General features: G+C 40.5%; 1 protein-coding gene across 5 annotated transcripts in view; it reads left to right on the top strand.

Annotated features, from left to right (window-relative positions):
* Positions 1-17,776, top strand: part of DGKH (diacylglycerol kinase eta) — a 328,383-nt gene that overhangs the window by 191,293 nt on the left and 119,314 nt on the right. For all 5 annotated transcript variants that reach the window (XM_068267797.1, XM_068267796.1, XM_068267798.1 and 2 more), the window contains one exon: positions 7,195-7,275. In XM_068267797.1, the coding sequence (XP_068123898.1) occupies positions 7,195-7,275 (81 nt within the window). The remainder of the gene's footprint in view (positions 1-7,194; positions 7,276-17,776) is intronic.

Here is a 17,776-nt window from a genome sequence, read left to right as displayed (position 1 = left end):
GTTTCACCTCATGGCTTTTTCAAAGAGTGACTATACATATTTACAGTAGCAATATTATTTACAAAGTGCACCCCCCACCAATAGCATATCCCCCAGCAAATAGCCCCAGTCAGAGTATAAATTGCAAGAGGTATATACCTCTTGCAATTTATACTGGACAGGCTGTGCTATATCTTATGACAGCTCCAAATTTGGTTAATTAACCCCTATTGGAACGTGTCTTAGCACACCCTGCTCGGTTAGTAGGGTATCTATATGACCACTGTGTGGAATAGCTACACCACATTCAAAATGGACATTTAGTCTGTGGGGGATAAGCAAGGACCTCCACATGATTAGTGGTCATTACTGTACTTGTCAGCACCCTACTATAAGAATCATGAACCCATGAATCTGTTTTTAAACGAATGAAGTAATATTGTTTGCAGGTTACACATCTGCATTTACATGTACCTATAGGGCCTGTCCGTATGGACTAAGTGTTTGCTGATCTATTCCCTGGTATAACCTCTCGGTTAGTGTGTGGTAGCTGAAACTACACGAGGCAGCTCTCCTCTCTGCAGCCAGCCTCCTTCCCCCTGCTCTCTGGAACGTGCACAAAGGTCAGGGATGACTCATCAGATGACAAGTAGCAGGGGGATGGAAAGGCAGACAGGGAGGAACTGCTGCTGTATTGTCTGCCTCTTCCAGGAAGAACATTTTCGTCTATTTAACTAGACGAATTATTTAGGAGGAGCATTAGAGAGACAGCACAACTTTTTATATACAAGATGGGGAAGAAAAGATTTATAAATATTAAAGGAACATTACAACTCAGTTAAATTACTTTTTGAAAAAGGGCCACAGAACCCCTTTAAGGTATGCTAGACTTTTTCATGATAAAGATCTTAGAGGCTCTCGGGAATTGCAAGTGCCACAAAACGCACCAGGCTAATGCCTACCCCTACTTGGGAGTAAAACAGGCTCTCTATGTGGGATCAGCTGAGGATGCAACCCTCCACCAAGGGTGGGTCCTCAATAGAAACGAGAAGAATACAGTGGCGCCAAAGGATATAAAATAATGAATGCTTTAACAAGCGATAGTGGTGGACTTACCTCATAATTATTAGTCACTCAAATATGCAACTTTTTATTTTTAAATGCAAAAAGAAAAACAAGGGATATTCTTTTTTTGAAATTAAAAATAAGAAAACTGTTGCATATTTGTGCGACTAACATTTTATGAGGTAAGTCCACTACTACCTCATTCTTTTATATCCTTTGGCGCCACTGTTATCTTCCTGTTTCATTAAAATAAAAAGCTGGCTTAATCCTATCCTACGCAAGCCTTTCTGTAATGTTGTCTAATATATTTTAATTTCAGTTTACAGTGACATATTAATGTCTTAAAAGGTCTACAAGCTCAAGTAGTATTTTTCTCCAACCCCTAAATTCCGTACCTGTTCTTGCTGCAGTACATGTTCTTGCTACAGTACATCCTGCCTAGTAACACCCTTTTCCCTACACAAGTACAGTAATTGGTTACACAGAGCAGAAGGCATTGCATCTCTGGAGGAGTAATTACCTGCAGCAATCTGCAGACTGATGCACCAAGAATGGGATTTTTCAATCAGTCAGGCTGTATATGGCTGTTTCTGTCTCTGCAAGTAAACATTTGCAAAAATCCCTGTAATGTATTTAAACTGAGGGATTTATTAATACAGTAGTTATTAAAGAAAATTAATATTTTAATTGCCAGTTTTTTTCAGGTAAACTATATTGTGTGGTATCACACCAGGTACAGTTGTTTTAAGTATATTTACACTGCAGTTTTGATTATGGTAACTCACAAACCCTTCAATTTTTGTTTTTGTTCTAAGCCATCGTTATTCTGTTACAGTTCTGTGCAAAAACAACCCCTTTAGACGCTTGGAAAGGTTCATCATTGCTTTCATGGTAACTTCTTATGGCCCAGTTGCTGTAAGCAATGTTCACATACCTTGCACTGATTGAGCTGTGTACTACCGCTCTGCTCTCCTTCCTTAATGCTTGAGAAAGATGACTTTCCAGATTTCAAAGATTTTTGTGATGTGAAAGGATTTATGTTTTAGTTTCTCCATTGTTTAATGATTTTTAAGGATATAATTTGAGGCATCAGCATGTCACCCACAATTATGTGGGTTCATTTTGTACCGTGCAACAGCTCGTTATGTATGCTTTTAGGAATTACACTTTTTACATACACACAGTAAAAACTCTGTTTCAACTACCTTATTTGGTTTAATATTGGAAAACTGTGAAACTGAATTTCAGCTCTACAGTGCTCTTTGACGTCAAAGATGGAGAGTAAAAATAGTGTGGATTTCTGCTTCAAATAAAGCAACACTATGTCCCTGTGCTGTGTGTGGTAATCTGTGATTGTGCTGCCAAAATAAGATTTCCCATAGGAGTTCCATAAAAAGTTACTAAATTAAGAAAGCCTGAAAAATGTGGCTTCTCCATGCCTGTCAGCACCATTCTAAAGTAGAACGCTCAGAGCTTATTTGTAGCTACTCCATCCTACACGCTAAATCACAGCAAAATATGGCAAAGTTGACATAGCACAGTGGAAATCTACACGTCACAACTCTTATTTGCTTTCCAGCTATTCAAAGAAATTGTCTATGTATTAGTACTATCTTAGTTAATTATTGCTGACCTGGGTTGAAGCTATAGAAAATGTGCTGGTAACTGTGGATTTTATCATTTTAAAATGAGCATACAGTTTAAAGTATTGGAATTGTTTTATAAAATACTATATATACTTGAGTATAAGCCTAATTTGTGGGCCAAAAAAAAATCGCCCAAAAGCGGGGGTCTTGGCTTATACGCAAGTCACTACTCTTTGAGCAACCCCCATAGTGCCCCATTATATGCACAGTGGTGCATCATCTGAGGGAAACCACACACTTGACATTTCCATGGGAGGTCCCAGGTTACCTTACTCGAGTTGTAGCCTTGGAAGGCATACAGGGCATTGTCTACTGAGTGGTGAGAATCCTTGCATTCCTATATCAAGTTTAATGCTGGGAATACATGGCTTGATTCTGAGCCATGTAGATGGCTCGATGGATCATTTCCGACATGTCCGATCTCCGGCCTGATCATTTCGCCACTCGATTCCGCATTGAAGACAATACAAATAGATTTAAAAAACGAGCGGAAGATAAAAGAATCGCCTGCGTAATCAATCAGGGAATCTATCGAGCGGGAGAATCGAGCCGTGTATGCCCAGCATAAGATGCATGATTATGTGGCTCTACATTCCTTGCTTTATCTTTATGCCAGCTTAAAGAGAATCTGTATTGTTAAAATCACACAAAAGTAAACATACCAGTGCGTTAGGGGACATCTCCTATTACCCTCTGTCACAATTTCGCCGCTCCCCGCCGCATTAAAAGTGGTTAAAAACAGTTTTTAAAAGTTTGTTTATAAGCAAACAAAATGGCCACCAAAACAGGAAGTAGGTTGATGTACAGTATGTCCACACATAGAAAATACATCCATACACAAGCAAGCTGTATACAGCCTTCCTTTTGAATCTCAAGAGATCATTTGTGTGTTTCTTTCCCCCTGCATCTCTCATGCACTGAAGTTTCAGGCTGCTTGTTTCTTCCTGCAAACAGCTTTGCCCTGGTCTGTAATTCCTCACTATGTGAAAGCCCAGCCAGCTCAGAGGACGATTTATCCAGCTTGTAAAAGATAAGAGAGAAGAGAGAAGCTGCTCTAATCTAAATAACACACAGGCAGTGTGCATAGAGGGGCCTGGAAGGGGGAGTTCATAGCAGAACCACAACACTGAAGAACTTGGCAGCCTTCCAGACACAGGCTCACAAGTCTGACAAGAGAGAGATAAGTTTATTTATTACAGAGACTGTGATAGTACAAAGTCCTGCAGTAAGCCAGAACACATTAGAATAGCTTTTGGAACTTGTAGGATGATAAAAAACAGGATGCAATTTTTGTTACGGAGTCTCTTTAAACTTTGCAACAGGAGTGCTTTGCATGTCTATCTCCATTGTAGGCCTATGTTCTGGCTTCTTATTGCAATCTGCTGAATTTATGCTGCTTTTCTAATATATGGTTGTGGCTAGCCATGGCTGCGCTGTTGTGGCCTTTGCCACCCTCGGCTTATACTCTGGTCAAACATTTTTTTTTCTTGTTCTTTTTTTAAGGTAAAAGTTGGGGGTCGGCTTATACGGGAGTATATACACAAATGCAGTGCAAATTGGAAATCAATACAAGCTAACAGTAGAAAACAGCCTGTTTAATCCCCTTCCTTCAAGGAAATCTGAAGAAAAAGCAATATAGAGGCTGCCATCTTGATTCTCTTAAAAAAAAAAAAAAAGCCAGTTGCCAGAATCCTGTACTGATTCTCTGCCCCTAATACTTTGACTCCAGTCTGATTACACTTACTGCATGTTTGTTGCAGGTGTGTGACTCAAAAACTTTTAAACTAATCGTGTGTACACACTTGAAAGATAAATGAAAGATATCAGACCAATTTTACCACCTTCCATGTAGTATGAGAGCCATACTCTACATAGTCTATTTTATGGAGCTGAACTCCCCATCAGATAGAAATCTTTGCAAGATGCTGCTTACAAAGACCGCTGTACACATTCAAAAGATCAGTATCTGCAAAAGATCTGTTCCTGCAAAATGCATTCATAGTCTATGATATCTGCAGATCCTCATACACACCTTGTTTATCTGCATATCTGACAATCATCTGCAGATCTGAAAATCCATCCTGGTGGATCTTATCTGCAGATGAATGTCTGTTAAACAAGGTGTGTATGAGATCTGCAGATATCATAGACTATGCATGCATTTTGCAAGGATGGATCTTTTGCAGGAACAGATCTTTTGCAGATACTGATCTTTTGAATGTGTACAGCGGTCTTTGTAAGCAGCATCCTGCAAAGATTTTTACCCAATGGGGAGTTCAGCTCCATAGAATAGACTGTGTAGAGTATGGCTCTCATACTACATGGAAGGTGGTAAAATTGGTCTGTTATCTTTCATTTATCTTTCAAGTGTGTATGTAGCATAAAGATTAGCATGACAGCCAGGTAACTCACATTGTTTGTAAAGGAATGAAGATGGCAGCCTCCGTATTCCTCCCACCTTAGGGAAGTCAGCAGTTGACTGAGGTTTTTCAGTTTTAGGGCTCGTTTCCACTAGTGCGGCGTGCGTCTCGTAGACGCACGCCGGCACTGAGCGGGTGGGCGGGATCGCAGGCGATTCCCATCAGCCGTGCCATGCACGGCTATGGGAATCGCAGCCTCCGCCGCGAATTCTGTGGGGGTTTCCGGCCGAATCGCTACTGCAAGCGATTCGGCCGGCGGCGCCGTTGTCCCCTATGGCAGAGTTTCCCCGCGCGATTTGCCTGCGGGGAAACTCTGCGGATTCGCGGCCGTTTCCGCGAGAGTGGAAACGGGCCCTTACATCCTCCCTTTTTGTAGTCTTCTGCCATTCTAAATAAGAAATCCTAGCCATGCTGGATACTACATGGATCTGTAATTGGGTTTAGGGTATATACTTAAGGATAGGTTGATTTTGGACCTGTTTAAAATATGGTTGAAAAAAATGAATTGAGAGTTGACTGATTCAGGTGTTTCCTCTTATGTAGGTCCTTGTGCTCTCACTTAACATGTTCTGTGGGCCCTAAATGCAAGGTTTGGCCCTGGAGAATTTGCTTCTCAGGGCACACTTCCTTATCTGCCAGTGTGTGTCTCTGTGACACACACCCCCGCACTTGTATTGATGCATGTAAGCAGCCAAATCCCTCTAGCTGTGCCAGGCACAGCTGTGGGTATTCACGTGTGTGTGCAAAGATATGCTGTCGACTGTCCTTTTTTTCCTACACGTGAATTTGAAAGCAGCCTATTGACTTCAATAGGCTGCGATTCTCCATCTGAATTTGTGCGTGGGAAATCTGTGGCAGTGAGTGCTGGTCTCTGCAGTCTACCAATCTTTGTGAGATCATTAGTAGTTTTATCACAGCAATGCGACTCAGTGTCACACGACCCACTCCGCCTGTAGATATGTCAGTTTTTATACTTCTTCTAACCAACAACGTACTGGTATGTATGGTAGTTTTTATACCTTTTTAATCAACAATGTATAGCAACAATTCTATCAACAGTAGTAGAATATCAGGAAATGAATTGTTATTCTACTATCACCCTCTGTACTTAACTCAAACCCTTCCCTATCTATTACTTATTCCCACCTAATCATTACACTAACCACCCCCAGGGTGATGCACATTGTAAATGAAAATGTGGATATTTGCTAAAACATTCGGGCATATCGAAAATAAATTGTTACATTTCTAAATTGTATGTTCTAGATTTTTTATTTTATTTATGGTTACTGTATTTTTTGGACTATAAGACACTCCTGACAATAAGACGCATTTAGGTTTAGAGGCCAAAAACCAGTGGAAAAACCTGGTGCTTCCATGGTGAAGGGGTGTCTTGTGGATTATGCCCACTTTGTATTTCATGCCCCCTTGTACCTCTTGTGTCTCCCTGTGTCCTCCTCTGTCCCTCTTGTGTCCCCCATGTGTCCTCCTCTATGCCCCTTTGTATCCTTCTCTGCATGGGCTTAGTGCAGGGAGTCCCTGACATTTTGTCGGGTTGGAGGTTCATATTGGCAGGCGTTCACAAGTCAGGAACTCCCTGCATTTGGACTATAAGACACAGTGTTTTTTTTTCTCCTACTTTTGGGGGGGGGGGGGGGGGGGGGGGGGAGTGAGCCTTATAGTAAAAAAAAAATACAGTAAATACTAAATTGGTTAATTCTTTCTCCTCTTAGATTTGTTTTTCAGAATCTGAAGGCCTGACATATTAAGTGCTAGTTATTAATCATGTGCCAACCGACAGCACCCAAAACATGCCCTTGTTTGGTTGCAGTTTCTTATAGCTTTCATTGAACAAGCAAGAAAATAGTAGGCCCTTAATAATCAGCATGTGTTCGTACAGTAGTCTAATTCTTCAGTTTATGTTTTCCGTACGATGTGGGCGATAGAGAGCATTTGTCTATTAGTGTAAAAAATGTCAAAAACTTTCATTTGTGAGGAATGTTAATATTATCTAGCACTTTTTGCGCCTTAAAGAGGTTAGACTGTTGTTAAATCTAACTGCGATGCTTCTTATTTTTCTTTAGTCTCTAATATTCGATGAGGTTGATTTGTCAGATGCCAGTGTTGCCGAGTCAAGTACAAAAAATGTCAACAACAGCTTCACGGTAAGAGTATGTTCTGTTCCATGGAATTTACACACTAGTGAAATGAAAAGAAGACAATGTTTGTGTTTTTATTTTTCCTACGGTAATGCTTGTCACAGTTTTTTAACTACTTTCACCTTTTGGACATTGCTATTACGTCCAAAAGGCTGCTGCTGCTCTGTTGCGCTCCCGCGCGCACACTCCCGCGCGCACACTCCCATGCCGTCGTTAGCCTGGAGATCAATGAATGGGAACACAGTTCCCATTCATTGATCTAAGTCCCCGTTAGAAAGACCGACGGCTTGTTTCAGAAGCCGCAATCTTTCTAAATAAAAAAAAGTTTCCCGTCCTCCCTTCACTTCCTGTAAGCGAGCTCTCTCGCTTACAGGACTAAAATTTTTTGGACTGTGGCCAAATAGTAAAACTACATCTACATACATTTTTTTTTTTTGAAATAAATACAATTTATTACATTTAAAATTAACTGTTAACCGTTCAAACTCCAAAAAATACCTAAATACATTTTTAAATAAAGAAAAAAAATACAATTCAAAAACAAACAAAACATAAATAGTTACCTAAGGGTCTAAACTTTTTTACTTTGCATGTGAAGAGGGAATATTACTATTATTTTTTAAATTATAAGCTTTTAAATAGTGATGGACGCAAAACTGTAAAAATGCACCTTTATTTTCATATAAAATATTGGCATCATACATTGTGATAGGGACATAATTTAAATTGTGTAATAACCAGGAGAAATGGGCAAATAAAATACGTGGGTTTTAATTATGGTAGCATGTATTATTTTAAAGCTATAATGGCCTGAGAAATAATGATTTTTTTCCCATTTTTTTCTTAATTTTTCCATTAAAATGCATTTAGAAAAAAAAAATTCTTAGCAAAATGTACCACCCAAAGAAAGTCTAATTAGTGGCTGAAAAAACAAGATAAATATCAATTCATTGCGATTAAGTAGTGATAAAGTAATTGGCGAATGAATGGGAGGTGAAAATTGCTTGGATGCATAAGGTGAAAAACGACTGAAAGCTGAAGTGTTTAAAGTACAGTTACATCCTGGCATAACCTACAATAAAACCCATTTCCCTACTCTTTTTGCCCATCTTGCTTGCTTCTGTCCCAAAGTAGTGTCATCTGGGTAGAACACACAAGTACTCTCAGTTCAGAGTACAGCAGTGATGAGAGTTGCCATTGCATGGATAGGTTTGTATTATCAAGTTCATTGAAACTGCTATCAGCTGCAACAGTTTTATCAGCTGCACTTACTGGTCAAAGATCACGTCTTTTAACCCTTTCATTAACTTTTTATATATCAAATCACAGTTTGCTTCTAGAAGCTCATATGGTGTGGCTACTGTATTACAACAGAAGAAAACGTTTCCAGCTCTAATAAGACTTGTGTACAATTTTATATAGTTTAGACTCCTCCCACAATTTAGCTTTCAGGCTGGGGCTTCTATGTAGGTGACTCAGGATCATGCAAGGTACATTTACGGTGCCTATACATAGTACATTTTTTTTTTATTTTTTTTCCCGATTAGATACATTTGTTCGATTATCCCGTTCCACTTCCGATCGAAAAAATAGCATAGTTGTTTTTGAGGTTCCATACACGAACGTTTGATTAGGCTGAAAATACAGGGAAAATGATTAAATATGCCAAAAATCGAATTGAGAAAAAAGGTCGAGATAAAAAATAAAGTATTCGATCTAACGGTTTATTCGATCGGAAGTGACGTTGTTTTCAACCGGAATCTTTTTTTTTTCAGCTCGAGCTGTATTTTTTGTGCCTCAGATAGTCAACACAGACGGCAGTTGTAGCTCAAAGCGTCTATTAAGCTTTATTTTTCCTGTGAGGGGTTCAATTTATTTATTGTGAAGTTAATATTACCTCAGAGCAACTATATAGGTGTGTTTTACCACAGTGTTGGGTTTTTTTTTTCATGCTGATGGAATTTTTACCACAGCGATTACAAATGGCTCTATTAACTAACAGGAAGAAGGCCAAAATTGCATTTGCATTGTACCTGTGGACTCTCCTTGATGAAGACAAACTTACTTTAGTAAAAAAAATATATAAGAATGATGATCATACACATTTCAATAGTTAATCTTTAATCTTGTTATGAACACAATGCAACTAAAGATTACAGTCTTTGAAACAATTCTTACAATTAGGATTGAATCTTTTCATATAATTTAACAGGGCTGTGGAGTCAGTACAAAAATCCACCGACTCCGGCTCCTTAGGTTAGGATTCCGCCAACTGCTTGACTCCGACTCCTCTAATTTGCATATTACAATTTTGTTGATTGAAAGTATGTAACATAAAATGCATCTCTTAACTGCCAACGCTTAGGAATTTTAAAATACAACTGAAGTGAAGAGGGATATGGAGGCTGCCATATTTATTCCCTTAAAGGGATACTGTAGGGGGTCGGGGGAAAATGAGTTGAAGTTACCTGGGGCTTCTAATGGTCCCCCACAGGCATCCTGTGCCCATGCAGTCACTCACCGATGCTCCGGCCCCGCCTCCAGTTCACTTCTGGAATTTCAGACTTTAAAGTCTGAAAACCACTTCGCCTGCGTTGTCATGTCCTCAAGCCCGCTGATGTCACCAGGAGCATACTGCGCAGGCCCAGTATGGTCTGTGTCTGCGCAGTACGCTCCTGGTGACATCAGCGGGATTGAGGACATGGCAATGGAGGCGCAGTGGTTTTCAGATTTTAAAGTCGGAAATTCCAGAAGTGAACCGGAGGCGGGGCCAGAGCATCGGTTAGTGATTGCGTGGGCACAGGACGTCTGCGTAGGACCGTTAGAAGCCCCGGGTAGTTCAACTCATTTTCCCCCGACCCCCCCTACAGTATCCCTTTAAAGCGGACCCAAAACATACAAAATATTTAGTTGCACCACTCTGACACATACAAAGATAAATATACACTCCTTCAAGCCTATGAGCATTTCAGTGCATGCTTTTTCACCCTTCTCTTTTCTTAGCTAGGGTTATACAGGTGGCAGCCATTAGCAATTCGTCCTTTGCCGGACACCACCTACTCCAGCATTTTGCCGGATTCTGTCCCGGCAATATGAAAGGAAGGGAGGGGTTTCTCCAATAAACGTAAAACATTTTATATTTGTCATCATGCAGCTGAAAAAAGGCTGCTATTTATTATTATAATTTATAAAATAGATTTTATTCCTGAAATCTTGTATTTTTAATTTGGGTCCACTTTAAACAATACCAGTTACCTTGCTAGCCGGCTGATCTTCTGCCTCTAATACTTTTAGTCATAGACTAAAACTAGTCCCCGGTAAGAATACTTGTAGAAGCTACAGACAGGAACAAAGAACATCTATCAGGCACTAGGCAATGTAACTGTGGGTACATGTAAGAGTGATGTGCAGTTACTATGTAGGGGATTGAGGGGGATTCTTCCTCTCTTATACATTCTTCATGCACAATCTGAACCAGGTTTATGGGTGACAGACAACACCTCTGTGTTCAATGTGCACAACATTCTCCGTGGATTCCCTGCAGCTCTGTGGGGAGTGCATATGTATAGTACTACTGTGTAACAAAGTAAACCTGAGACAGAAGAAATTAAAATTTTATACATACCTGGGGCTTCCTCCAGCCCCCTTCAGGCTAATCAGTCCCTCGCTGTCCTCCTCCGCCACCTGGATCCTCTGCTATGGGTCCAGGCACTCGAGCCAGTCGGGCGTAGTGCGCATGCACACTCCGCGGCTGGAAGCGTACTACACCTGCGCAGCACTATTATGCAAGTGCAGAACGCTCCTGGCTGTGGCTCCTGACTGTCTGAATTACCGGGACTCATAGCAGAAGATCCAGGTGGCGGAGGAGAGCGAGGGACAGATTAGCCTGAAGGGGGCTGGAGGAAGCCCCAGGTATGTATAAACCTTTTCTTTTCATCCGTCTCAGGTACTCTTTAATTCGTAGTCACCAAATCAAATTTTAACAACATATCAAATTATTTGTTTTCATGAGTAAAGGGAGTGCATACATTTGCATAAACCAAAACTTACCATATCAATATGGAAAGTATTCCGCTTTAAAATGTCATTTCAAGCGAGCCCTTCATTGCACACCGATTTGCTAGGGTCCCCTGACTTTACCTCAGGCCTTGACTCCTCTTTTAATTGGCTATATGAGTCCCAGCATTATTGCTTAAAACACTTTGAAATAGGTGATAGACTTCCACCCCTAAATTCAGTCTTCCCTCTATGGTCATTTACTTTTGCCCAACAATTTCAACTTCTTTAAGCTTATCATTATGTAAGATCATTGGTCCCTTCAGGTAAAATAGACCATCAAATTACTTGCTTTGAGAACTGGTATATGAATAGACCACGAGAGGGAGGGGTCATTTCCCATCTCTATGCTGAGCTATCGCTAATGGGCAATAGTCCTACTGAAGCTATTTTGTCCATGTGGGGAGCAGACTTATCGCCCTCATACCACCCCCCCCCCCCCCCCCTTCCTGGTCCTCATGCTTTGAAACTCAGGGGAAGCCTGTTCTACTCTGATTGAAACTAATGCTAAGCTGCTCCATTGTGCATATCTGACTCCAGCAAGGCTTCATACAATCTCTCCCACAAATGGCAAATCTTGCTTTAGAGGCTGCTCCATGGATGGCACCCTTACTCATATTTGGTGGACCTAGAGCAACCTCCTTCTGGAATAAGATCTCTAACCTTATAACTAAAGTTATTAGGTGCCTCTTTACTAAACACCCAGCTATCCTTCTTCTGGGTTACAAGAGACCTTCTACAAAATTTCCTACCCATCGCTTGAGTCAATTTATTGCTGTGGCGGCTAAATCATACTTAACCTCGCAATGGCGACAACCCAGACTGGTGCTTGATCCTGTGATCCAAAGAGTCCACAGACTTATGATTAGTGAACGAATGCTAGCAATTACATATGATCGTATGGATCAGTTTCAGAAAACCTGGGATCCATGGTTGGATTATGCTGATGCTCAAGGCCCCTCCACACATGCGTCACTTTGCATGTATTAATAGGACATAGGTACGCAAGCTGTTCTTGGCTAAAAAGTTTTGAGTTTAACTATTTCCCCTCTGCCGGGACGAGTAACTACGCCCCTGCAAAATGCCACAACTCTGTGCAGGGGCATAGGCACTACGTCCCTCCCGTCTCGCCCCCCCCCCCCCCCCCCCCCGCTCGATACCGCCGTTCATTACCGCCGATCGTTAGCCGCTAGAACATGAATGGGAAAACAAATCCCTTTCATTGATCTAAGTTCCCCTGTGAATGACTGCAGCCGTCTGTTCAGACGGCTCTGCCAATCATAAATTCCGTCCACGTAGTGCTTCCGTTTCCGTACTAATAGTACGCTAAGCTGTAGTCAGCACTGAGGACATCTTGTGGCCAAATTGTAATATTACATCTTTTTTTTTTTTTTTTTTTTTTTTTTTTTTGTTATTCATCCCGTTACTTTTTTTTTTTTTTTTTTTTAATTAACCCCTGACCTCTCACACTCCTCTAAAGTTACCTTTTTTTTTTTTTTTTTAATTAAAAAAACAATTCCAAAAAAATGCATAAATAGTTACCTTAGGGACTGAACTTTTTAAATATGTGTATAAAAACTGTATACTATTAGTTTATAAATTATGGGCTTGTAATTAGGGATAGTTGCAAAACTGAAAAAAATGCACCTTTTTTTTCCAAATCAAATAAAATATTGGCGCCATACATTGTACTAGGGAAAACTCTAAACGTTGCAATAACCGATACAAATGGGCAAATAAAATGTGTGGGTTTTAATTACGGTAGCATGTTTTATTTTGAAACTATAATGGTCGAAAACTGAGAAATAATGAATTTTTTCAATTGTTTTCTTATTATTCCCATTAAAACTGAGTTAAAATAAAATAATTGTTAGCAAAAAGTACCCCCCAAAGAAAGCCTAATCCGTGGCGAAAAAAAGAAGATATAGATTGTTTCATGGTGATAAGTAGTAATAAATTTATAGGTGAATGAATGGAAGGAGCGCTGACGGTTGAAAATTTGCTCTGGTTTTTTAAGAGGAAAAACCCTGCGAGGTGAAGTGGTTAACCACAAGACTGTTCTGAGCTTTTTGTTTGTTTTTTATCTGATTATTTTCTGAGAATTATGATGGTCCTCTGTGTACATTTGTTGGGATTGTACCCCATGCTTAACATGTTAATTTGCATCTTTCCCCTATCTGGGGCGCAATGTCTGTTTATCTTTCTATACTGTCACAATAAAAACCCTTTGAAACTACCGTATTTTTCGGAATATAAGACGCACATTTGCGTCTTATATTCCAAAGGCAGGGAATCCCCGACTTCAGAACCGCCCGCCGATGCGAACCGCCGATCCGCAGCATTGTCGGGGACTCCCTGCCTTGTCCCTCTGTGTGGTCTGCCGGGTCCCCGCTCCCTCGGTAACAAAAACTGCAGAGCAACTCCCCTTCCTATGGATTCCAGCGCTGTGTGGTCTGCTGTGTGGTCCTCCGCCTCCAGCATGTCAGCTACACCTGTAATTGAAAAGTTAGCGGCCGAGAAGCCCACCTACTCAGCGGCGACGATCTGCAGACATCTCGGTCCCGGGCGGCTTCCCTTAGTGACGGCTCCTGCTAATGACTCATTGAGTCATGGGGAATGACTCATTGAATCATTAACAGGAGCCCACTAGGGGGAGCCGCGCAGCTTACCCTAGAGACAGCTCCTGTTAATGACTCATTGAGTCATGGGGAATGAATCATTGAATCATTAACAGGAGCCTGATGGGGGGTGAAGGGGACACAGAAATACACACAAGGGGGGCAGGAGGGGACACAGACACACACACACAGGGGGAAAGGAGTGGACACAAGGGGCCTGGACGACTTCAGAGGGGGGCTGGAGGAGACACACAGGACATGAGGGGACACATGGGGCAGTAGGACAACACAAGGTGGCAGGAAGGGATGCCACACACGGGGACAGAAAGGCACACATAGTGGATGCGAGGACAATGTGGAGAACATGTACTGTACAATTCGCTCCTGGAATATGGACGCACCAGGTTTAGTATATACTGTATACATGTTCTTCCCCAGAATTTTGCCCTCTAAACCTAGGTGCGTCTTATATTCCGAAAAATACGGTAAATTTGCACAAACCAGCATCAACGCAGATTTATTTCCATCTCATTGACCATCTCTATTATTGACATGGCTACACATCAGGCTTTATTCTTACAGCATAGATGTTATTTAGTATCTATAAAAGATTCCTATGTACACATCATATATACAGTCACATACAGGGACTGCTTTATTGGAGCAGCACAAGTAACTATTTTTTGATTGGTTTATATCATTTTTGTGGACTAAGCACAGCTATTACTGTACATATAAATTGTTTATGATGACTATTATCTGAGATCTAGAACATTTTATCATATTTTCTATTTTAATTGCAGTTTAAATTCATTAGGCGTCGGATTCGGTGCATTTTTTCCCGACTCCAAACTCTGACTCCAGGTTCCCGAAATTGCTCCAACTCCTCGACTCCGACTCCACAGCCCTGCAATTTAACATACATGATACAATTACAACACACAATCATCAACATTTTTCCAGTATATCCGATCAGATTTTTCTAAAAAAAAACAAAAAACGGGATAATTGTTTGAATTTCTTGATCGGAAAAAAATGATTCTTTTCGACTTTTTAATTACGGTAGTTTTGATCGTTTAGATCGAATAAAGGGGAAAATCGAATGCTTTTGTTGTATCGTGTATGGGCACCTTTCCTTTAGTATTGAAATCTGCTTGCAGACGCTGTCTAGTTAATTTTGCTGCTCTTCATGCGGACACGGACTCATCTTAACTATTGGCGGTACCTTAAAAATCAGATTGACACTCCTATCATGTGGTCCTTGGCTGCAGACAGACACGCATGCTTATCACATTGAGGTATAGCAGTGTTACCACCACATTGCCCTGCCTGTAGAAAGAAGAGAAAGATAGAGGCCCCGCTGCTGGGAGGACACTGGTATTTCAGCACATATTCTGACACACATTTGCAAATCTTCAATTAAATTTAACTGAAAAATAAATCCAGGATTTTAATGCCTTTGGAGACGAATGCCATTTCATCATAAGAGAGGAGTGAATACATTTTAAAGCAAATGCTATTAGTGTATTGAGGTCAGCGTTCATTTATTATTTATTTTCAGTGTGAGCCTCTGCTATGCTTCCACACAGCGCATTGTAGGGCTTCTTCATTTTCTACTGACTGTTGTCTTTGATTTGAGTTTGTTTTCAGAAAACAGATGGACTTGTAAAATTCTCCCTCCCTGCCTGTTTGGTGGTGTAAATGCCACGGAACTGCATATGTTACTGTGTGATGGCAGACGAGATATATTTGGCTTTGAGCAGATTGGATAAGAAGCTGGAGTCTCATGACATCAGTTGGAATGATTTTAGAGGCTTTTTTTTAATGTAAAAGAGAAGTAAACACATGCTCATGGGAAAGCTTGTAACTAAAGGCAGTGGATCCAGATTGCGGGCTGTGTTTTCAGGCTCGCTAGCAAGCTGTGAAATGACTGAATACTGAGATATAGCTGGAAGGAACACATGGATCGTCCAGTCAGCTTTATGCACATTGTGAAGCTGAGCATTAACATGTCTAAATATTGAAAAAGGGAGTTTCTATCATTTTCAGATTTATTGAGCAAAGTCTCAGTATTAAAGTTGTTTGCATAGGTAAACTTTTCCCGGAGATATTTGTGCCAGTTGAAATCCTGCTCCTGTTTATGTAATGTACTCACTGTGGGTGTCTCTATGGATGGAAATTATAGCACCCATTTCAACTTATTATGTACTGGAATATCTCCCTATGCACAAGCCACATCATTGTCCGACTCTGGCTTGAGCCTAATATCAGCCATGGCCTTGTCCAGACCTCTGTGTTGTATGACATCACACTAGCTACCCTGGCAACTGGTAACTAAAACAGAAGCATGAAATTTGGGCCCCAAAGAGCCTTAGAAGCTTGTGGGCTGTCATAGGACCCCGTACAAATATCGTTTATAGCAGGAATTTTGGGCCCCAAAGGGCGCTCGAAAAATAGCGGTTGCCGGGGGCCGACGGCTATGCTATAAACTTTTTTTTAGCATTTTGCGATATTAGCGTTTTTTTTAATGTACTATACTAGCGTTTTTACAATATTTGGCAGTTTTCTACAAACCATATTTAACTTGTATTTTTGTGTGTGTGTGTGTTTTTTAAGATCAGGCATGGGGTGGGGGTATTGGTTAGAGTTATGAATCAGAGGGCATACATGCAAAAAGAGTGAAAACCCAATAGTATCAGTACATTTATATTCACTTATATACTTTTTCAGTGCAAGTGGCAATAGTAAAATATCGGTAAAAATACTGATAGTTTAATACAACCCTATTCTCATAGAATAAAACGGCAATTGGGGACATTTGGGCACCCCTATGTCCCCCCTTTGCTGATATATATTCCCGCCTTTGCTGATATTTAAATTTCCCTTCATCATCAGAGTTGGTTAGGCTTATCCATCGGAGGAGGGTGGTTAGGCATGGCATGTGTGACAATAGGGTGTACAACCAAATGCAACAATCTCTAAGAACCTCTGTATTTAGATTCTCTTGTATCTGTTAAAGTGGACCCATATTAAAAATTCAAGATTTTAGAAATAAAATCTATTTTCTAACTTTTAATAATAAATAGTCTTTTTTCAACTGCCTGATGACAAATATAACATTTTACATTTATTGGAAGAACCCCTCCCTTCCTTTCATATTGCAAGGACAGAATCTGGCAGACTGGTGGAGGAGATAAAAAACAAAAACAAAACACAAGCTGCTACTGATGATGTCACAGGGAAGGTGATCTCAGCTTGTGTGAGATTACATAGACAACGCACTTGTGAGGGAGAGTGGCTGATGACAAACACACCTATGATCTAAAACCTCCTACTAAGCTCAGAAGTAACGGCTGCCACCTGTATAACCCTAGTTATGAAAAGAGAAGGGTGAAAAACATGCACTGAACGGCTTGAAGGAGTGTTTATTTATCTTTGTATGTGTCAGAGTGGTGCAACTAATTATTTTGAATTAAAAAAATGTTTGGTTTGGGTCCGCTTTAAGTGATGGCACTGGGCTTGGGGTTCCTTCACTGATATAACTGATGCATTTTACGGCCTGCTGTCCAGAGATCCTCTCCCGCCTGCCTTCATGCAACACATGGGCTCATATGCAATTAACGTTTTCTCCTCCCTAGGAGATAAATGTCATATTCTCTTTAAAATAACTTTTCAGCATGTTACAATTGAAAAAAGTACGGTACCTAAAAGTTTTTGAAAAAGCGCTATCAAGATTAGTTTGAGCATTTTCTAACTTGCTGGTAGTAAAAAATTCATTTTATGACGAGCTTTACAGCTTGGTTGAAAAGTCAGGAGAAAAAGTAAATTGCATA

Source organism: Hyperolius riggenbachi, chromosome 2 (genome assembly GCF_040937935.1).
Source record: "Hyperolius riggenbachi isolate aHypRig1 chromosome 2, aHypRig1.pri, whole genome shotgun sequence".
Classification (NCBI taxonomy): Eukaryota; Metazoa; Chordata; class Amphibia; order Anura; family Hyperoliidae; genus Hyperolius; species Hyperolius riggenbachi.
Note: the sequence above shows the minus strand (reverse complement) of the source record. Positions and strands in the feature narration are given on the sequence as shown.